At 47.3% G+C, this 22,546-nt stretch overlaps 2 protein-coding genes across 4 annotated transcripts in view; one reads left to right on the top strand and one right to left on the bottom strand.

The window, feature by feature from the left end:
• The window catches only part of LOC138745389 (leucine-rich repeat-containing protein 49), a 58,559-nt gene extending 52,401 nt beyond the window's left edge, over positions 1–6,158 (bottom strand). For all 3 annotated transcript variants that reach the window (XM_069902378.1, XM_069902379.1, XM_069902380.1), the window contains exons 1-2: positions 6,088–6,158; positions 627–683 (exon numbers count right to left, since the gene is read on the bottom strand). In XM_069902378.1, coding sequence (XP_069758479.1) covers positions 627–683; positions 6,088–6,129 — 99 coding nt within the window. In that variant the 5' untranslated portion in view covers positions 6,130–6,158. The remainder of the gene's footprint in view (positions 1–626; positions 684–6,087) is intronic.
• Positions 6,159–8,443: 2,285 nt separating this feature from the next.
• Positions 8,444–18,688, top strand: larp6a (La ribonucleoprotein 6, translational regulator a). The gene is made up of 3 exons (XM_069902377.1): positions 8,444–8,979; positions 10,793–10,979; positions 15,414–18,688. Exons 1-3 carry the CDS (start codon positions 8,579–8,581, stop codon positions 16,497–16,499), a joined length of 1,674 nt encoding a protein of 557 aa, XP_069758478.1. The 5' UTR covers positions 8,444–8,578; the 3' UTR covers positions 16,500–18,688.
• The last annotated feature ends 3,858 nt before the right edge of the window (positions 18,689–22,546 follow it).

The following is a 22,546-nucleotide window of genomic DNA, read 5'->3' as shown; positions in this document are numbered from 1 at the left end:
CAAATTCATTCAGTTATGATCACCAAAAATAAATCAAATTCCTCAATGATGAAAATGTCATAAGACACAAATCCAATATTCACTCAGAATTTTTTTCTGAAAAGGACTGTAAACAGTATAACCTTTTTCTTTTCCATATATTAAAAGATTTGGAATGGCACAGGAAAACAATGATGACATGGCAGCGTAGGCTCAATAGGTCAGTGAATCCTACATCTGTTTATTATCTTCTTGTGTTACATTTCCACAAACACTGAAGAGAGAAATATTAATGAGTCTCTTCCATTAGTTACTAGCATCTGACCAGCATCTTTCCCTCAAAAGGTGGAATCCAAAATTTTAACTTGATCTGTTAGATTTGGAATTGATTAAATCGGATTAGATCAGATGCTGGATTTGGACCAAAAGCTGTATAAATTGATATATATTGGAACAGTACATTAACCAAAAAATCAACACCTTCAATTTAAAATGGAGTTAAATCCAGATTATACAGAAATAAAGCATCATGGATTAAAAATATTTCTTTCCCCTCTTATTTTTTATGACCATCCAATTCTATGGGTGCAGTCATATTGAAGTACTTAATATTGTAATCCCTGCAACTCATTGACAAACTGTTTTACCTGCTGTTTCTGGACAGCTGAAGCTTGCACGGTTAACTGAAGACTGTAATTATCAATCTGCAATCAGAAGAGTTGAATTATAAACACCTGGAATAAATATCTTGATTTAATCAAACATTATGTGACCGGACACTTCACTTTCAACGCAAACATTACAAATGGTTCAACTTTAGAGGGAAGAGAAAACTCGTAATGTTGACAAGCCTTTTTGTTTCAATAGAAAAATGTGTCATATCCAAAATAAATCACAGGGTGGAAATGCCAAGACATTTTGAAGAGTGAGAGATGGTTCAATTAAACTTTCAAGATAGCAAAAAAAAATCCTTCAAGGCACGAAATCCATTGGTGGCTGTCTGGAGAAATTGACAATCATTTTAAACTATAAGGCAGACTTAAAAGTTGTCAGATATGGGAGTCGGCTGACCATTTGGGAGATTTTGGAATACAGTAGAGGACTTAGAAACAGCTAGAGAAAGGAAGAGGGAATATGAGAGTTAATGACATGAAATAAAATCCAACTGCAAGAAAAGGCGAGGCAGGGTAAAGTCAGAGAATTTATAATGGTGAATAAGTCAATGGCAGATAAATATTTGTGTAGGTCTTAACTGAAAAATAGGAAGTAGAGAAATGGCAAAAAATAGGGGTGCCACATTAGCATAGAGATTAGCATTATTGGCTCACAACCCCAGACTCAATCCTGCCCATTTGAAATTTGCACATTCTCCCTATGGCCACATGGATTTTATCTGGGTACTTCAATCTCTTCCTGCATTCCAAAATGGAGATTGGTGTATTAATTCTTTCTTTGGCTTGGCTTCACGGACGAAGATTTATGGAGGGGTATGTCCATGTCTGCTGCAGGCTCGTTGGTGACTGACAAGTCCGATGCGGGACAGGCAGGCACGGTTGCAGTGGTTGCAAGGGAAAATTGGTGGGTTGGGGTTTGGTGTTGGGTTTTTCCTCCTTTGTCTTTTGTCAGTGAGGTGGGCTCTGTGGTCTTCTTCAAAGGAGGTTGCTGCCTGCTGAACTGTGAGGCATTATCAGCCCACTGGCGGTGGTCAATGGGGCAGGCACCAAGAGATTTCTTTAAGCAGTCCTTGTACCTCTTCTTTGGTGCACCTCTGTCTTGGTGGCCATTGGAGAGCTCACCATAGAACACGATTTTGGGAAGCCGATGGTCCTCCATTCTGGAGACGTGACCCACCCAGCGCAATTGGGTCTTCAGCAGCATGGATTTGATGCTTGCGGACTCTGCCAGCTCGAGTACTTCGATGTTGGTGATGAAGTCATTCCAATGAATGTTGAGGATGGAGCGGAGACAGCGCTGATGGAAGCGTTCTAGGAGCCGGAGGTTATGCCAGTAGAGGACCCATGATTCGGAGCCGAACAGGAGCTACCCACGTTCCTGTATTAATTCGCTACTGTAAAATGCCCCGGTTCCTGCCTTCAGAGATTGTTACCTTTGAGGTCTTACGCCTCAATTTACTTCCTAAATCCCTAAATTTATCTTGGAGGACCTTGTCCTTTTTTTTTCCTATATCGTTGGTACCGATATGGACCACGATAGCTGGCTGTTCTCCCTCCCCTTCCAGAATGTCCTGCAGCCGCTCCAAGACGTCTTTGACCCTTGCACCAGGGAGGCAACACACCATCTGGGAGTCTCGTTTGTGGCCACAGAAACTCCTATCTATTCTCCTTACAATAGAATCCCCTCTGACTATTGCCCTACCATCCTTTTTCCTGCCCTCTTGGACAGCAGTGCCAACCACAGTGCCCTGAACCTGGCTATTGCTGCCTACTCCTGGTGAGCCATCTCCCCCAACAGCATCCAAAACTGCATATCTGTTCTGCAGGGAGATGATCGCAGGAGACTCCTGCACTGTCTTCCTACAACTTCTCTTACTGTTGGTCACCCAGTCCCTATCCTTCTCTATGCTCTGAAACTGGGATGTGACCAACTCACTTAAGGTGCTATCCACCAGCATCTCAGCATCCCGAATGCTCCAGAGTGAGTCCATACACAGCTCCAGTGCCGACATTTAAAACAACTCAGGTGAAATCGAATATCACACCAAGGGATTGGCATGTGCTTTATTGAGGGTGGTTAAGTTACCAAGGATATGGGAGATAATTTTGGTGGGGGGGGGGAGGCAAATAGGATGATCTCAGATTTGCCTTTGTTTAGCTGCAGGAAGTTTTTGAGCCATCCAGCACTTTATGTCCTCCAGACAGTTGTTGAGGCTGGTTATCTTTGCTTGATTGTTGGGCTTCAAGGGAAGATAGAGCTGAGTGTCATCAGCAGAGCAGTGGAAGGAGATGTCATGTTTTAGGAAGGAGATGGCCAAGGGGAAGCATGTAGAAGAAGAGAATAGAGTCCAGAATAGACCCTTGTGGGACCCCGCAGGAAAGGGTAGCAGATAAGGATGAAAATGTCCCCATATTGACTGAAAAAGTCCTATCACTAAGATAAGATTTAAACCAGTTCAGGGCCGTGCTATTGACACTGACCCTCTGCCAGAGGCAGATCCATAGTATTGAATGCTGTGTTAAGCTCCAGGAGATTTAGAATGGTGGAGCACCCTGAGTCAGTGGCAAGGAGCAGGTCATTGTATAAACTTAGTGAGGCCAAGTCTGTGCTATGGTGGGCCTTATAACCTGACTGGAATCTTTTAGATCTATGGTTTTGATGTAGATAGGGCAACAATTGGCTAAGAACAACTTTTTTGAGAACCTTTGACAGGAATGGAAGTTTAGAAACAGGTCTGTAATTTTTGAGTGGGGTAAGGTCTAAGTTGGGTTTATTCAGGAGGGGCTGGGTGGCCAAGGAACTGTTACAATAGATGCTAGGACAGGCAGTGTTGAAAACATCCCTCAGGAGGGGAGTAGGTTGTTGGCTTCATGGCAAACACAATCTTTCTAAGGATGGGTCGTGTGATTGGGCTGAAACAGTCTGGTTGGATAAACAGAGCTGTGGTACAATTCAATTCCGTGTTGTGGGGTGGGGATTGTTTGTCCTGGTGTTCTTGAATTTGTTTATGAAGAATTTTAAAAATTCTTTACATTTGGTAAGGGTTGGTGTTAGGTGTAGGAGCAATGATTGAGTTGATGGTATTGAACAAGACCTTGGGATTTTGGGAGTTGTTAGAAATTAGGTTGGCAAAATATTTTGTTCTTTTGGTCTTTACTGCTTCTTGGTATATGTGTAAGTTGTCGAGGGAAATGTGTAGTTTGTCTAGCTTCCACTAACATTCAGCTATCTGCACTCCCTCCTCGGGCTTTGGTGGTATTACTGAGCCTAGGTGCAGTCTTGATCTTAGGTTTTTTTTCTGCATGAGTGGGGCTACAGAGTTCAGAAGAGAAGATGTTATATTTAAAGATTTTAATTTAATAAGAATTTTGACATATGGGACAAAAGTAGACAGTGGAGTTTGACAACATATCAGTCGTCACTAAATGGCAAGCCTGGGGTGGGTGGTCCGTGATCCTCACTTCTTCCCTTCCCTCCATCCCATTTGCTTTCCTAATTACACGCATGCTTGTTTTTGTGATTTGTGGACAAGACCCAGGTCCCTGTGAACATCAACATTTTCCCATTTGTCGCACTTTAAAACATACTCTGCTGTTATTTGGTGGATGACCTCACAGTCCACGTTATATTTCATCAACCTTATTTTTGCGCACTCATTAAGATTATATCTTCTTGAGACTTTGTTCCACTCTCCCCTTTCTCGTAACTCCCCATCATCAATCCCATCAACTCAGCAATCATCAAGGATCCACACCTCCCAGCACATGCTCTGCTCCCCTTAGGAAAGAGGTGCCATAAAACTCACCCTACCAGGTTCAGTAACAGCTGCTCCCCCTCCACCATCAGACCCCTCAACAACAAACTCAATCAGGGACTCATTTAAGGACTCTGACTTTGCATTTTATTTATAATTGAATATTTATTTACTGTACTGCAGTTTGTTTGAACTCCTTTCTCTTTTCCATTTCTCCCTTTTGTTGAGTCAATTTTTTTGTATTTTATTGTTAAGTAGAAACTGCCTGACCTGCAGGAAAAAAAATCTCAGGGTTGTACATGTGATGTCAGACATGTACTCCATAGAACATTACAACACAGAAACATGGCTCTGGCCCTTCTAGTCTGTGCCGAACCTTTGTTTTTTGCCTAGTCCCATTGACCTGCACCCAGTCCAGAGGCCCCCAGAGCTCCCCCATCTGTGGAGCTGACCCAATTCTTCTTAAATGTTAAAACTGAACCACATTCACCAGTTTAGCCGGAAGCTTGTTCCATCACTTTGCCAAGTTGTTAACAAAGAATGTTCATTTTTAAGGGGCTCATGCAATCACGTGATGTGGCAATAATTGGCAACACCAAGATCTAATTAATTCGTTCAAGTTCACGTATCATTCCATGGCACAAGTACAACCCCACGACACAATGTTCTCCGGACCTTTGTGCAAAATACATCTTGCAGCAATTCATAATTAATAGTTTTCTTTTGAATCTGCAAGTAGTAGGCGAGCAAAGATGACATAGTGGTCTTTGCACAAAATCCATAGTCTCAGTGCCATCAGCTTTTCTACTGCAGGAGCATTATCACTGTGCTGCCACACTCAAGAGCCAGTCTGGTTCTTATCTTTGCATCTTTCACCATTTCCCATTGCAGTTGTTTAATTTTATTGTCGCAAATTATATTTCTTCTTTTGTCAGTATGAACACTGAGGGCCAGTGTTCAGAACACGTGAAGGTCTGAGGATTGTCTAACATTCAGGCAACTGCGTTTCAACCCTTCTTTTCTTTGGCTTGGCTTCGCGGACGAAGATTTATGGAGGGGGTAAATGTCCAGGTCAGCTGCAGGCTCGTTTGTGGCTGACAAGACCGATGCGGGACAGGCAGACACGGTTGCAGGGGAAAATTGGTGGGTTGGGGTTGGGTGTTGGGTTTTTCCTCCTTTGCCTTTTGTCAGTGAGGTGGGCTCTGCGGTCTTCTTCAAAGGAGGTTGCTGCCCGCCAAACTGTGAGGCGCCAAGATGCACGGTTTGAGGCGAGATCAGCCCACTGGCGGTGGTCAATGTGGCCACCTGATAGGTTAATCACCAGAAAACGAAACAACAAAACAATGAGGGCTTGTCACACCTGGACTCGCCTTCACACAAACTTTCCAGATTTCTTTAAGGGCAATGAATTCGGTTGGTAGATCTGTCAGAGGCGTGAAAACAAATAAAATAGAATCGAGAGTTGTGGCTGTTGAATCCAATGTTGTGTGCAGAGAACTGGACTGTTCGGAACATTAGGACACTGCATGGCCCAGGCTCCTCAGGTGAAGGGGGCCCCCCCTGGGGGAGCGGGGAAGTGGGAGACGCCCCACACCCAGCCACAGACACACACCATGGTTCCGGGACCGAGGCCGGGGGGAGATGAGCCCCGGTGTGTGGGGATAACCCGCGGCACCTACCGGGTTCGCCTGCAGCCGAGCCCGGGACTTGCCGGGCACCATGTCCGCCCTCTGTCTCCCTGACAACCCCCACTTCCGGTACGCCGGCCTCAGCGCCCCACTTCCGGTACGCCGGCCTCAGCGCCCCACTTCCGGTACGCCGGCCTCGGCGCCCCCACTTCCGCCCCGCTGTACCAGCGGCCGCAACCCCACTTGTGCTCCTCCTTCCATCCTGTACTACAGACGTCCGTGCTCCTCACTTATTCCCTCCCTCCCCACCCCACCCCTGCTCCTCTCTTCTTCCACCCAGGGAAGGCGACCGCGCCCCCACTTCTGCCCCGCAGGGTAGGCAGCTGCGCTCCCCGCTTCTGCCCTCCAATGCAGAGTCCACACTCTTATATGGGGATATCAATACCCCTGAGCCCTACAAAAGGTAGTGGACACAGCCCAGGACACCACGGGTAAAACCCTCCCCACTATCAAGAACATCTGCAGGGAACACTGTCGAAAGATCCACCCCACCCAGCTCACACTCTGTTCTTGCTGCTACCATCAGGAGTGGTCGAGGTGCCACAAGACTCACACCACCAGGTTCAGGAACAGCTGCTACCCCGCCACCATCAGACTCCTCAACAACAAACTCAATGAGGCACTCATTTTAGGACTCTTACTTGAACACTCTATTGATTGTTTTCCTCTCTGTATTGCACAGTCTGTTTACATTTCATTGGTTTACATGTTTATACTGTGTAGTTTCTTTTTTGGACCCCATATGGGAGGCATGGTTAGAAGAGCGGTTAACGCATCACCTTTCTATCGCCAGTGAACGAGACTGGGGTTCAAACCCCAAGCTGTCTGTAAGGAGTTTGTACGTTCTCCCTGTGTCTGCTTGGGTTTTCCTCGGGGCCTCAGTTTCCTCCCACACTTCAAAATGTAACGTGGGTTGTCGATTGAGTGTAAATGGGTGGCATGGGCTTGAGGGCTGAAGGGCCTGTTACCGTGCTGTATAATCTAAAAAATTTAAAAAGTAAGTGGTAATTCTTTCTCACCTGTAAATAAAAAATCTCAGGATTGTATGTGATGTCATGTATGTACTTGACAATAAATCTGAAATCAATCAAGGACCCACACCACCCAGCACACAGTCTGTTCTCACTGCTGCCATCAGGAAAGAGGTATCAATGCCACAAGACTCATACCACCAGGTTCAGGAACAGCTCCTTCCCTTCCACCATCAGACTCCTCAACAACAAACTCAATCAGGGACTCATTTAAAGAGTCTAGCACTTGATCGACTTTTTTTCTCTCTGTATTGCAGTCAGTTTATTTACATTTCCTTATTTGTTTACTTGTGTATCTTGAGTACAAGAAGATACAAGTAGTAATTCTGCCAAGCCCACAGGAAAAAGAATTTCAGGGTTATATGTGATGTTATCCATGAACTTTGACAATAAACCTGAATTTAGAAGAAGCTTAGTCTACAAGATTCTGAGGCATAAGTAGGGTGGGCAGCCAGCACCTGTTTCCCAGGGCAGGATTGGCAAACACCAGGGTACATAAGTACCAAGTTAAGGGGAGACATCAGGGGTAAGTTTTTTTTTTACACAGAGTTGAGGGTGCCTGGAATGCCGGTGGAGGCTGAAATATTGGGGTCATTTAAGAGACTCTTAGACAGGCACATGGATGGAAGAAAAATGGACAGTTAAGAGGGAGGGAAGGTTTAGTTTTTTTAAAAATAGGAATATATGTTGGCATAACATCAAGGGCCATATTGTGCTGTCATGATCTACCTAAGCTGTTCTTGTGCCACTGGAACCAGATACACGGTGGATGGGAAATGACCTGGCTGTCTCCACCCCCCCCCCACCCACCAACCCCATCCCTCCCCCCCCCACCCACCAACCCCATCCCTCCCCCCCCCACCCACCAACCCCATCCCTCCCCCCCCCACCCACCAACCCCATCCCTCCCCCCCCACCCACCAACCCCATCCCTCCCCCCCCCCACCCACCAACCCCATCCCTCCCCCCCCACCCACCAACCCCATCCCTCCCCCCCCCACCCACCAACCCCATCCCTCCCCCCCCCACCCACCAACCCCATCCCTCCCCCCCCACCCACCAACCCCATCCCTCCCCCCCCCACCCACCAACCCCATCCCTCCCCCCCCCACCCACCAACCCCATCCCTCCCCCCCCACCCACCAACCCCATCCCTCCCCCCCCACCCACCAACCCCATCCCTCCCCCCCACCCACCAACCCCATCCCTCCCCCCCCCACCCACCAACCCCATCCCTCCCCCCCCCACCCACCAACCCCATCCCTCCCCCCCCCACCCACCAACCCCATCCCTCCCCCCTCCCCGACTCCAGTCTCTCCCCAACTTTCCCCACCCCTGTCTCCCCCAATCCCCGTCTCCCCCCTCCCCGGGACAGCGGGCCCGATCTCGTTGGGAGACGGACGGGGGCTGTGATAAGGGCCAGTCCAGGGTCCGGAGACGCCACTGCCCCCATGTCCAGCCTGCAGACCGCCCTGCTGCGCTGGGCTGCGTTCCTGGCGCCGCCTGTGCTGCGGGAGTGGCTGGCGCCGGCCCCAGGACACCGGTTCTTCTCGCCGGCTCCCAGTGCCGGCCCCCCGGGCCAGGAACCGGCCCCTCCCCGCGCTCCTCCCCCGGCCCAGGCTCCGGCTCGCAGCACCGGCCCAACGGCGGCGAGGTGGCAGTGGGCGGTAGGTCCGATGGAGGAGAGCGAGCCGCCGACCGCCGGGGAGTCGCCGCCGACGGCCGGGGACGAAGTGACACCTTCCCCTATCGTCAGCATCCGAGTGGCGGCGGCCGAGGATGGATCAGCCTCCCAGCCGCAGACAGGCAGCGGCACCGATGACGAGACCAGTCCGGGTTCCGATAAACCCAGGTACCGAGACGATGAGGGGGGAGCTGGGGAGGGGGAAGGGAGAGGAGGGGAGCTGGGGAGGGGGAAGGGAGAGGAGGGGAGCTGGGGAGGGGGAAGGGAGAGGAGGGGAGCTGGGGAGGGGGAAGGGAGAGGAGGGGAGCTGGGGAGGGGGAAGGGAGAGGAGGGGAGCTGGGGAGGGGGAAGGGAGAGGAGGGGAGCTGGGGAGGGGGAAGGGAGAGGAGGGGAGCTGGGGAGGGGGAAGGGAGAGGAGGGGAGCTGGGGAGGGGGAAGGGAGAGGAGGGGAGCTGGGGAGGGGGAAGGGAGAGGAGGGGAGCTGGGGAGGGGGAAGGGAGAGGAGGGGAGCTGGGGAGGGGGAAGGGAGAGGAGGGGAGCTGGGGAGGGGGAAGGGAGAGGAGGGGAGCTGGGGAGGGGGAAGGGAGAGGAGGGGGGCTGGGGAGGGGGAAGGGAGAGGAGGGGGGCTGGGGAGGGGGAAGGGAGAGGAGGGGGGCTGGGGAGGGGGAAGGGAGAGGAGGGGGGCTGGGGAGGGGAGGGGAGCTGGGAGGGGAGCTGGGAGGGGAGCTGGGAGGGGAGCTGGGAGGGGAGCTGGGAGGGGAGCTGGGAGGGGAGCTGGGAGCTGGGAGCTGGGAGCTGGGCGGGGAGCTGAGCGGGGAGCGGGGAGCGGGGAGCGGGGAGCGGGAGCGGGGAGGGGAGCTGGGACGGGAGCGGGGAGCTGGGAGGGGAGCGGGGAGCTGGGAGGGGAGCGGGGAGCTGGGAGGGGAGCTGGGAGGGGAGCGGGGAGCTGGGAGGGGAGCGGGGAGCTGGGAGGGGAGCGGGGAGCTGGGAGGGGAGCGGGGAGCTGGGAGGGGAGCGGGGAGCTGGGAGGGGAGCGGGGAGCTGGGAGGGGAGCGGGGAGCTGGGAGGGGAGCGGGGAGCTGGGAGGGGAGCGGGGAGCTGGGAGGGGAGCGGGGAGCTGGGAGGGGAGCGGGGAGCTGGGAGGGGAGCGGGGAGCTGGGAGGGGAGCGGGGAGCTGGGAGGGGAGCGGGGAGCTGGGAGGGGAGCGGGGAGCTGGGAGGGGAGCGGGAGCTGGGAGGGGAGCGGGGAGCTGGGAGGGGAGAGGGGAGCTGGGAGGGGAGCGGGGAGCTGGGAGGGGAGCGGGGAGCTGGGTGGGGGGCGGGGAGCTGGGAGGGGGGCGGGGAGCTGGGAGGGGGGCGGGGAGCTGGGAGGGGGGCGGGGAGCGGGGAGGGGAGCGGGGAGCGGGGAGGGGAGCGGGGAGGGGAGCGGGGAGGGGAGCGGGGAGGGGGAGGGGAGCGGGGAGGGGAGCGGGGAGGGGAGCGGGGAGGGGAGCGGGGAGGGGAGCGGGGGGAGGGGAGCGGGGAGGGGAGCGGGGAGGGGAGCGGGGAGGGGAGCGGGGAGGGGAGCGGGGAGGGGAGCGGGGAGCGGGGAGGGGAGCGGGGAGCGGGGAGGGGAGCGGGGAGCTGGGAGGGGAGCGGGGAGCGGGGAGCGGGGAGGGGAGCGGGGAGGGGAGCGGGGAGGGGAGCGGGGAGGGGAGCGGGGAGGGGAGCGGGGAGGGGAGCGGGGAGAGGGGAGGGGAGCGGGGAGGGGAGCGGGGAGCTGGGAGGGGGGAGGGGGGAGGGAGGGGGGAGGGAGGGGGGAGGGAGGGGGAGGGAAATGGGGAGAGAGAGGTGGAGGGAAAAAACTGGGGGGGAGGGTGGTGGGAAAGGGAGATGGGGAGGATGGAGAGAAAAAACTGAGGGGGGGGTGGAGGTGGACAGAGATAGGGGTATAAACATGGAGTTGCCCGGGCTCTGCCTCATCAGCTCTTTATCTATTGTAGTGATGGCGACCCTGAGCTGGGGAAGTCGTGGACACCACCAGACCCTGATCTGTCACAGAAACTGGTCTCTCAGATTGAATATTACCTCTCTGATGATTATCTTGAAAATGATTCATTTCTGCTGAAGCATGTGAGAAGAAATAAGATGGGTTATGTCAGTGTGAAACTTCTGACCTCTTTCAAAAAGGTAGGATTGAATTTCATTTTGGGGCTTTAGCATGCATGCACTAAAGATGAATTTGGATCCATAACTTGATTGCCTGAGGGGTTCTTTAAAGCCCAGGCGATGAAGTGTACCTAAATTAGTAAAGAACAATGTAATACTGTCCTTGCCTATCACGCATGAATGGCCTGGATAAACAATAACAGGGAGGTGTGGTGTGGCAATTCACTCGAACTTGTCTTCTTCTTTGGCTTGGCTTCGCGGACGAAGATTTATGGAGGGGGTAAAAAGTCCACGTCAGCTGCAGGCTCGTTTGTGGCTGACAAGTCCGATGCGGGACAGGCAGACACGATTGCAGCGGTTGCAAGGGAAAATTGGTTGGTTGGGGTTGGGTGTTGGGTTTTTCCTCCTGTGCCTTTTGTCAGTGAGGTGGGCTCTGCGGTCTTCTTCAAAGGAGGTTGCTGCCCGCCAAACTGTGAGGCGCCAAGATGCACGGTTTGAGGCGTTATCAGCCCACTGGCGGTGGTCAATGTGGCAGGCACCAAGAGATTTCTTTAGGCAGTCCTTGTACCTTTTCTTTGGTGCACCTCTGTCACGGTGGCCAGTGGAGAGCTCGCCATATAACACGATCTTGGGAAGGTGATGGTCCTCCATTCTGGAGACGTGACCCATCCAGCGCAGCTGGATCTTCAGCAGCGTGGACTCGATGCTGTCGACCTCTGCCATCTCGAGTACTTCGACGTTAGGGGTGTAAGCGCTCCAATGGATGTTGAGGATGGAGCGGAGACAACGCTGGTGGAAACGTTCTAGGAGCCGTAGGTGGTGCCGGTAGAGGACCCATGATTCGGAGCCGAACAGGAGTGTGGGTATGACAACGGCTCTGTATACGCTTATCTTTGTGAGGTTTTTCAGTTGGTTGTTTTTCCAGACTCTTTTGTGTAGTCTTCCAAAGGCGCTATTTGCCTTGGCGAGTCTGTTGTCTATCTTATTGTCGATCCTTGCATCTGATGAAATGGTGCAGCCGAGATAGGTAAACTGGTTGACCGTTTTGAGTTTTGTGTGCCCGATGGAGATGTGGGGGGGCTGGTAGTCATGGTGGGGAGCTGGCTGATGGAGGACCTCAGTTTTCTTCAGGCTGACTTCCAGGCCAAACATTTTGGCAGTTTCCGCAAAGTAGGACGTCAAGCGCTGAAGAGCTGGCTCTGAATGGGCAACTAAAGCGGCATCATCTGCAAAGAGTAGTTCACGGACAGGTTTCTCTTGTGTCTTGGTGTGAGCTTGCAGGCGCCTCAGGTTGAAGAGACTGCCATCCGTGCGGTACCGGATGTAAACAGCGTCTTCATTGTTGGGTCAGATACAGCAATGAGCTCTCTTAACCCTTCTCCATTAACAATGGCGTGAAGCAAGGCTGTGTTCTCGCACCAACCCTCTTTTCAATCTTCTTCAGCATGATGCTGAACCAAGCCATGATAGACCCCAACAATGAAGACTCGAACTTGTAACAGCACAGAAACAGACCCTTTGTTCCCTGTGAATGTGCCAAACATGAAGTCCAAAGAAAACTAAAGCTGCGATGCTTGTATTTGATAGAGATTCACAGAAATACTGGAGGAACTCAGCAGGTCTCAGAGTCCACAGGAGGTCTCAGACATCTGCTTGCTTTTTGCTCAAATCTCGAAAAAGAGCTCTGGCCCAAAACATCGGTAATCTATCTTTTTTCTCCTATGGACGCTGCGAGACCAGCTGAGTTCCTCCAGCATCTGTGTTTTTACTTCAATCACAGAGTCTGCAGACCTCCCTGTTTCATTTGACAGATATCCCTTCATATTCACAACCACGTGGAAGTCTCTGAAATTGTTCAAGAGGGAAATTCTACTCCCCTTGCCTTAAACTCAATGGTTGACTTTCAAATGCCCTCTTCCAGTGGATTAGTAAACCACTTAACCTTGTCATTACCACTTCATCAAACAAAATTAAACAACTGTCCAGTCCAACAGTGACCCTGACCCAAGGGCTTGGTTCACACACCTTAAAATCACTCTCAGTCCAGTTCATCTTTCATCGCTTCCCTTGCATTGTGTTCACAACTAAGTCAACTCTTGCTTAAAGTAGGTGATCAAAGGCTGACTTAGTCATGTCCCAGAGCCTTGCCCCAGGACAGTGTTCCTGACACAGCCATAACAATCCCTGTGTGTGTGCCCTGCTTCACTATCAAGATGAAGGAATGGTAGAAATCTGGAAGAGAGGAGTCCTTGGACTCCTCATCAACAGCTGGAGACATTATTCAGTCTCATGGTACCAGGTAATCCCTGCGTAATATGTGAGTGGGGAAAAAAAGGTGAAGAACCACTGCTCCAAATATTTGGCTTGTACATTTCATCTTGTTGAGTTTTGTTTTTGTAAGTCACAGAACCTGGAGAATTCAAAGCTATAGAGGATTTACTAACAGGCTGAGGTTAGCCCTGATAAAGAAACCGTGTTTACGGTTTTCCACACATTCCCTCACAATGCATCAGAGCACTTGAACATTTAGAAAAATTGATCACTCTATATTACAGGTATTCTATACTACGTAATAAAGACAGGGCAGTATTACACAGAAGTTGCTTTCGTCTGCAGTAAGGCAGACAGATTTACCATCAGCAGAAATTGTCTGAAACACCTCTTGCAGTCAAGCTGCTTTTACCTTTGGAGATTTGTGGTAATTGAGCAAGTGAATTGTATAGTTATTAATTCCTGGATGTATCAGGTCATGTCTTGTGAATGATTAACCTTTTTGAGGCAGAGATTAAGATGATTGTGACGAGGACGTGGATGTTGGATATGGCACTTGACAGGGTGCCTCATGTTAGACAGATTCAGAAGATCAGAGCACATATGATCCATAAACTGTTGGGAGATTGGATTCAAGATTAGCTTAGCTACAGAACATGGGTAATGTTAGAGGAGTACTCTTCTGACCAGAGGCTTGTGACCTGTTTGACAGGGATGACTGGCTCCTCTGTTGTTTATGAAGTATATAGATTGGTCTTGGTCTGCGCTGGATGGGTCACGTCTCCAGAATGGAGGACCATCGCCTTCCCAAGATCGTGTTATATGGTGAGCTCTCCACTGGCCACCGTGACAGAGGTGCACCAAAGAAAAGGTACAAGGACTGCCTAAAGAAATCTCTTGGTGCCTGCCACATTGACCACCGCCAGTGGGCTGATATCGCCTCAAACCGTGCATCTTGGCGCCTCACAGTTTGGCGGGCAGCAACCTCCTTTGAAGAAGACCGCAGAGCCTACCTCACTGACAAAAGGCAAAGGAGGAAAAACCCAACACCCATCCCCAACCAACCAATTTTCCCCTGCAACCGCTGCAATCGTGTCTGCCTGTCCCGCATCGGACTTGTCAGCCACAAACGAGTCTGCAGCTGACGTGGACTTTTTACCCCCTCCGCGAAGCCAAGCCAAAGAAAAATATAGATTGGTATAGGAGATGGTGGTTGACTTCAGGAGAACCCAGAGGGATCACTCTCTGTTGACCATCGACGGCTCCACCGTCAAGAGCACCAAATTCCTTGGTGTGCACCTGGCGGAGAATCTCTCCTGGTCCCCCAACACCAGATCCATTGCCGAGAAGGCCCAACAATGCCTTAACTTCCTGAAGTGGTTGGGGAAAGTCAAAACCCTTACTTCCTGTGGAGGTTGAGTAAAGTCCAGCTTCCACCCTCACCACATTCTACAGAGGATGCATTGAGAGCATCCTATGTAACTACATCAGGAACTGTACCATCCCAGAACATGTCCCTGAAGCAGATAATAAAGACTGCTGAGGGGATTATTGGGGTCTCTCTCCCTGCCATGATGGATATTTATAATGGCCATTGTTTGGGGAAAGCTATAAACATTGTGAAGGACTCCACACACCCCTCCCATGATCTGTTCTCCCTCCTGCCATCTGGGAAGAGGTACTGTAGCGCTCGGGCCCTCATGACCAGATCACGAAATAACTTTCTCCCTCAAGCCATGAGGCTTCTGAACTCCGGGAGTACACAGGGCTAGCATATGTAACATGATATTTATGTGATATGTTATTTATAAAAGAAGTTTTTGATGTAAGTTGGGGTCTACTGCTTTCAAATCAAGTTCAAGTTTATTGTCACCTGAATGTACAAGTATACCCCAACTAAACACCATTCTCCGGTCCTCTACATAAAAGGCGCAGACTCACAACCAGACTTAACACACATACAGACAAACTATACATATGCAGGACAATTAAATAAAATAAAAAGGATAGGATATTAAATAAATATACAATTAAATAAATATTGTTTTTGTCCATGTGAGAGTCTCGTATGGTTCGTTTGGTCGTTCAACATTTTCACTGCCCATGGGAAGAAGCTGTTCCCCAACCTGGAGGTGCTGGCTCTAATAAGAGGTGAGGATCAAACTGATTTTTTTTTTGTTCCAGGTGAAACACCTCACTCGTGACTGGCAAACAACCGCCTTTGCTCTGAAGAACTCGGAGCTTTTGGAGCTGAATGAAGAAGGAAAGAAAGTGAGGAGGAAGACCACAGTTCCAATTTTTGCCAGTGAACACCTTCCAAGTCGGATGATACTGCTGTATGACATGCACCTGTGTCCAGAACTCCAAGTTTTAAATCCTAATCTTGAATGTGAAAATGTTGGCTCACAAGAGAGGATAATGGAGCATGTGCTGAAGGTATTTAGTGTGTTTGGTCCAATCATTTCCGTCCGTGTTCTGAAGTCAGGGAAGGAGCTTCCTGCAGATGTGAAGAGATTGAGCTATCGCTATTCGCAGTTGGGAACGAAAGATTGTGTTATTTTAGAGTTTGAAGATGTAGAGTCTGCAATCAAAGCACATGAATCACTTGGAAACACGGATGAAAAGGGAATGAAGGTGGTGCTAATTGGGATGAAATCACCGAAGAAGAAAGTGGTCAGAGACAAGAACAGAGAGGCCGAAGATGTCAGCAAGAATGAGGTGAGAAGCAAGTCTGCCAACAAGCGAGTGGAAGAGTTGCAGTACACATGTGAAGATTCCTCAGCATGTAGCTCCTCAGAACCAGACAGCAATCCTGCCTCTCCTATGCTCAGCCGCAAGCTAAAACACAATCAGCTGAGCCCCACTACCTACAAAAATAACCACCTCAGTCCAAATGCTTCTCCCCGAGTTAGTCCGTGGAATAGCCCGCGGTCCAGCCCATCAATGCAGCGCAAAGACTCTGCTCTGCAGAAATCTCCACTCACTGCAGACATGACGCTTGGTGCCGCTGCAAATGCTGAGATTGGAAGTAAGTGGACTGACTATTGGTCTGACAGCAGCACTACGCCGTCGGGCAGCCCCTGGGTACAGAGACGGAAGCAAGCACAGGGGATGTCACGTGAGAACGCTCCAGTTGCCAGCCCGATGCTTTCCAAAAAATTGCACAATGCCAGTGGGCTTCCCGCAGGAGTAGTACGGCTGCCCAGAGGTCCGGATGGTACGAAAGGATTCCAAACGCTTCTGGAAAGAAGCAACCCTGTTGGAACCTGAGATGTTTTTGTCTTGCTTTTGCAATCCTTCTGAGATGAGGCTAAATTTTGTATTTGGTAAATTGAAATTATTTCAGTTCAACCATATAAGATTGAATTGTATCCATTTTACGATGTGTTTGTTGGTATTTCATGCAACTGCAGGATTATTCTGCCTTTTTTAATTTGTTTTTTGGGTGAAATATCCTATGCTTTTTATTTTAGAGCTATTGTTTACATATGGTCAGTATTCTAACCAAAGGTTGTCACTTTTGCTAACCTGATAATATGAAGGTGGTGCAGGGGATCGGGCAAGGTCACAGAGTTATTAGAAGCGGGCCGTTGTCCAGAGTGGTGAGCTGGACTAGAAGGTGGTGTCTGTTGCTGTGATATGAATAAATGCAGGTCAAGTATTCTTGGGCGGTTTTGTGTTGATTATACTTTTGAACTATGATTCCCACCTCAGAAATAGCAAGGATAGGGTCATCTCGCCTGTCGAACATGCTTCGCCATTCAATAAGATGTCAGTTGATCTGGCTGTGGACTCAGCTCCAGCTACCTTCTTTTTCTCCGTCCCCCTTAATTTCCTTACAATGCAAAAATCAATCTGTCTCAAACATATGAGATGACCTCGACTGCTTCGTTGGCCAGAGGATTACACAAATTCATTACTCTTTCCTCCGAGATCTTTCACCCTGATTTTTGGGACCACATTCATCCTCACTCTCCTTAGCCTGAAAGCCAAGAGGGATGAACTATAAATGCTGCATTGGGTCTGTGGAATACTCTTCTAAGGTTCTGCAAACTTTAACCATGTTGCCAAAGGTTAGAGTATATTTACTGATTCTGCTTGCGTTAATCATTCTTTCCCTGTGCGACTAACACTATAAAGTAACAATTTTTAAAAAAATCATCTTTGCACAAGTCATTTTAAGCTCGTGTCCAAATCTCTGAGAGTTCATGCATTATATAAACAAGATGTTAATTGTACTGCAGCAAGATTTGACTCAAATTGCAGTGAGTTACGAGTGGGATATTGTACCCCAATGGACGGTACAATATTTTGAATGATGCTTTAAATGTGCACCATTTAAGCAAGAAACGAATTGAATGTAATAAGATCAATAGGAGCAGGCCAACTGTCTCGTCAATCTGCTCCACCATTCAATGAGATAATGGCTGAGATGCAGTACTTGTTCATCACTGCCTACCAAGAGCGAGCTGCTTATCCAAAACTTGCAGTTATCACCTCAGGCTGGGCAAGAAGGCTCCTGCAGGAGGAATGTACCAATGGTAAATCTAGTGCCATCTTTGAGGAAATGCAACATCAATCCCATTTTGTTTGGATTCCCTACACTAACTGCTAATTGGAGAAATGGGTTCAAGGACAAAATGAAAACAAAATTCAAAACTATATGATAAACAAAACAAATCAAACCAATTTTGCTTGTGCCACCATGTTCTAACACAAAAGTGGGCCTGTATGGTGACCAAGGCTAGAATTGAGGATTGGATGGGAGAGGGTGGTGTAATAAAAACTGACAATAGTATAATGGAAAGCTGTGGAATAATAACAAAGTCTAATTTTAGGGGATTGTTACAGAAATAAAGATTGTCCCTTTGAGCTGAAATGGGGATGAATAAGGATCTAGATATGATAAACAGTATATAATTGTCTTGTAAAGACACCAAGATTGGAACAAAAAGAGGGAGACATGGCAGGAAAACTAAAGGGACAAAGGAATAAACTGTTGACCTGACAGCCTGAACCTTAGTAATCAGATTGCACAATAGATTTGTTCAATAAAAGCGCTGATACAAGTTTAGCAGCCTGCAACAAATGAAAAATGCCATAGTGTGTTAATTAAGAAATGTGGGTGTTAGCATATTTGTTATAAGTACTAAATCTTGTACACAATTCTAAGCTCTGTAATGTGTTCAACTTTTCTAAGTTTGCAAGATTTATATTGCAAGTGCTTTGGTTAAGATGTGGTAAGGGACATTTGGTGTGATTTGATGGAAAGGCTGAGTAAAATATACACCAAATACTTATCTTTAAACTAATAATTTTTGACTAAGTTAAGAACCAACAAAAAAAAACTGGGGATTGGCAATAAATAGATATGAAATGGGATTTCTGAGATGGAAAGCATGTTTGAAAATAAAACACTTGAATACTGGCCTTCATACAACCAATGAGGGATGAGAAAAGGATTTGTAGTTTCCTTACAAATCAGAGCATCAACCGATAAAATATGACTTGGTTAGTCAAGTATAACATCAAGAATACAGGAATTAAACTGACCAAGTGCTGCAAGCCCTCGAGTCCCAGTAAGTACAAGGCAGGCGATATTATTTGTGATTATTGGAAAATTGACTAGCATAGAGGTCACACAAGAACTCGTATTAAACAAGCAGAATATTTTTTAGTTCTGGTCCTTGACAACATTCATACATGAACATGGGGCAAGAATTAAGGTAATGAGCATCTCCAACAAGTGTCTAAAATAGCTGACATTCAATGGTCTCAGCAACATCAGTTCACCTAACAATCAACACTCCAGAGGGGCATTGTTGACCAGAGATTCAACAGGGCCAGCGACCAACAGGGAGGCTACAGGAACTTACCACTTGACAGCCAAGAGTGACGTACACTTCCCATTTGCCTTGGTGAATATTTGTTCCAATGCACCTCCCTGAACACCAATTTCTTCCACAAAGTGGCTGCAGTATGTACTCTCTCCGTACAATGTCCTGCAATTACTTGCTTAAATTAATACTAATTCTCAAACCTACTTTTAAAATGTTAGGTACGACATGAGCACCTCGACATCCAGGTTTTAATGTGGCTGGTCCTAAATTTTGGAACCTCATCCCTAATCAGAATTTATTGTCACAAAATTTGTTGTTATAGGTGCAAATATTGCTGTAAATTACATTTAAAGTAAATTGATACAAAAGAAAGGGAGGTCGAGTCTGTGATTCATTCTCTGTTCAGCAGAGGGGAAGAAGCAGTTTCTTTTTAAAACCACTGAGTGCTCATCTTCAGACACCTGTACTTCCTGATGGTAGCAGAGTGAAGAGGGCATGGCCTGGATGGTGGGGGTGTGAAAGTCAGCCCACGCTGTAATAAAACAAACAGCAAAAAAACCCAGCAGATCCAATTAAGCCGACAAGTTTCTTTATTCAACCTTGATAACACTAGCGGGAGTGAGGGGCACAAAGAAAGAGTTCAGTAACTCATTCTCTACATTGAGCCCCAACTCAAAGCATACAGAGTTTTCACCCCACTTTTAGACACCTTTGGGCAGGGTTCTGCACGAAACCCTACAAGTTTTGGCGATTCTTGTTTTTACAAGAACATGTTCCCTTGTCGGGTCTGCAGACAACTGGGAAATGTCAGGTGTCCTTACTCTTGGTTTATTTACTTTTACTACTTTCTTTGCTTACCACCCTAACCCTATCTCACTACTGCTCAGGGAAGGTCATGTTAGAAGGCAGTCACATTCCCAACATGTCAACACAACTATATTCTCACCCAACTCATTAACCCTTTGTTAAGCAGATTTCATACCTATTCTTTCACAGGAGTCCTTGAGGATAGAGCCTGTTTTCTTAAGAAACCACCTCTTGTCAATGTCCTCAATGGAGTAAAAACAGGTCTACGATGGCACTGGCTGAGTTCACCACTCTCTGTAGTCTTTTCCTGTACTGTGCCTTTGTACCTCCATACCAGATAGTGATGCAATCAGTTAGACAGATCTTTGAAGTTCTTAACCCTTTCCACTGCTGACCCCCACCACCTCAACCAAGGACTGGTTTGTGTTCTCCTGAAGTCCACAATCAGTTCCTTAGTTTTGCTAACATTGAGTGCAAGGTTGTTGTGGAAACACCACTCAACTATCTGATCTATTTCCCTCCTGTACATTTGCTTATTGTTGTCTGTGATTCTGCCGATGGCTGTGAAGTTATTGGCAAATTTGTAGATTGCATTATGGTAGCATTTTCACGAGGAAGGTTACTACTGTTGAAGTCTGGCTTATCTCCACACTCAAGGGCAATTAGGAATCGACATTATTAAATGATGGTTTTGCCAACAATGCAAAAATTTCAATTAAAAATGGAAGCTGGAAATCATATCATGATGGAAACATGGAAGAGGTGCCAGAATTTAAGCTGTGTCCTTATGGTCATTTACTTCCCACCTAGACACAAAAGGGATAGGACAGTGGCTCTCAACCTCCCCCCCCACCACCACCTTAACCAACCATGGAGCATCTATGGGATCCTATGCCATACAGGGGTGGCAAACTTTTTAAAAAAACTCACATTCCACCTTAATCCTTATGCCATAAGTGCCATGTGATTGCTTAAGGTGGTATGAATGGAAAGATGACGTTTGAAAACCACTATTTTAATTAACTCATTCTGTGCAGGGTTTCATATTTCCAAAGGAAATGGGCCAATTACAATTTTTCTCAAGCAAAATACTTTGGTCACAATTAAGTGTAGAGCAGTGGTTCTCAACCTTCCCACTCACATATCACCATAAACAATCTCTAACCAATCACTGACCACTTATGGCATAGGGATTACTTAAGGTAGAATGTGAGCTTTTAAAAAAGGTTGCCCACCCCTGCCATAGGTGCTATGGTTAGTAAGGGATTATTGAAGGTGGTATGTGAGTGGGGGGAAAAAGGTTGACAGCGACTGAATTAGAGGAGGCACAGAACATTTAGTGACATGGAAAGTGCAATGGATCAGGCCAAATGAATGAGGTATAATTGAATGAAACAGGAGTCTGCAGATGCTGTGATTGTAGCAAAAACCCACTGAAATGGTGGAGGATCTCAGCTGGTCTTTTCAGCATCTATAGGAGACAAAGATATATTGCCAACATTTTGGGCCGGAGCCCTTCAACGTATTAGATTCCAAGAAGAGCCAGAGGATTGTTGTGATCTGGAATCCACTGCCTCAATAAAAGAGCTCTCAAGAGGGCCAGGATTCCACCATTTCTGCAATCCACCCTACCAAAATGGTCATATTTTCAGGCAGACGTTAAACCGATGAGAATAAAAAATTGCAGTTATGCAAAAAGATTAAGCAGATTGATTGGTGAATAGACTTTGCTACAAGTTTGTTCTCGCACTGTTTATTACGCAATCTTTTATTTCCTCGAAACTTTATTGATTTTAACATATGAAGAAAGTAAGTAATTCACGTACAGAAAAAATACAAAATAAAGTAATACAAGTACAAAGTAACATAGTTAATACAATACCAATCTTGGCATCTCCCCCTAACAACCAAAAACTAAGACTAAAAAAAAAACTATTTTTAACCCCTAAACCCCCCCTCCCCACCCCCACGATAAAGAGTGATGAATTAATACTATTAGTATAATTAAAAAAAATATATCTTAATAACAAAATTAATTATTAATCCAAAAATTTTATTATATAATATGAAAAAACAAAAAAAGAACTTAAATGAAAAAAAACAACTAATAATAAACTAAAAAAAAAGAAAAAAGAGAAAAACAAAGAAAACATATATATATAGAAAAAATATATAATAAAAAAAGTTTTTTTTAAAGAAAAAGATGATTAATTCAAACTTATTTAAATTGTATATAATCAATAAATGGGATCCCCTTTACCTCATAAAAAGACATCTTATCTTGTATAGAAAAAGATATTCTTTCCATAACCAAACAAAACTTCATCTCTGAATACCACCTATTCAATACATTTCTATTCTTGCAAGTAATCGCTATACATTTATTGGCCACTGCCAGCGCTAAGTAAATAAAAGAGATCCGGTTGCATATTCCCTAATAAAAATATATCAGGGTCTAATACAATATGAAGATTATATAGATTATTAAATACAGATTGAATACCTTTCCAAAATTGTTGTAACTGATCACACAACCAAACAGCATGTAAATGAAATGGGAAAAAGATTTAAGTTTAACAATAACTGAAGAAGATTGGTCTGAAATCTGCCGTAGTAGTGTTCGAAAATTGATTAATGCTAGATTGGCGATGATTAATTATAGTTTTAGAC

This window comes from Narcine bancroftii, chromosome 11 (genome assembly GCF_036971445.1).
Source record: "Narcine bancroftii isolate sNarBan1 chromosome 11, sNarBan1.hap1, whole genome shotgun sequence".
In the NCBI taxonomy this organism is placed as follows: Eukaryota; Metazoa; Chordata; class Chondrichthyes; order Torpediniformes; family Narcinidae; genus Narcine; species Narcine bancroftii.
Note: the sequence above shows the minus strand (reverse complement) of the source record. Positions and strands in the feature narration are given on the sequence as shown.

What these genes read in the sequence shown, in the direction of transcription:
- larp6a (XM_069902377.1), top strand. Translation starts at nt 8,579, where the DNA reads ATGTCCAGCCTGCAGACCGCCCTGCTGCGCTGGGCTGCGTTCCTGGCG. An exon ending in CCGGGTTCCGATAAACCCAG is followed by an intron (nt 8,980 to 10,792) that starts GTACCGAGACGA and finishes TATCTATTGTAG; the next exon opens with TGATGGCGACCCTGAGCTGG. An exon ending in TTCTGACCTCTTTCAAAAAG is followed by an intron (nt 10,980 to 15,413) that starts GTAGGATTGAAT and finishes TTTTTGTTCCAG; the next exon opens with GTGAAACACCTCACTCGTGA.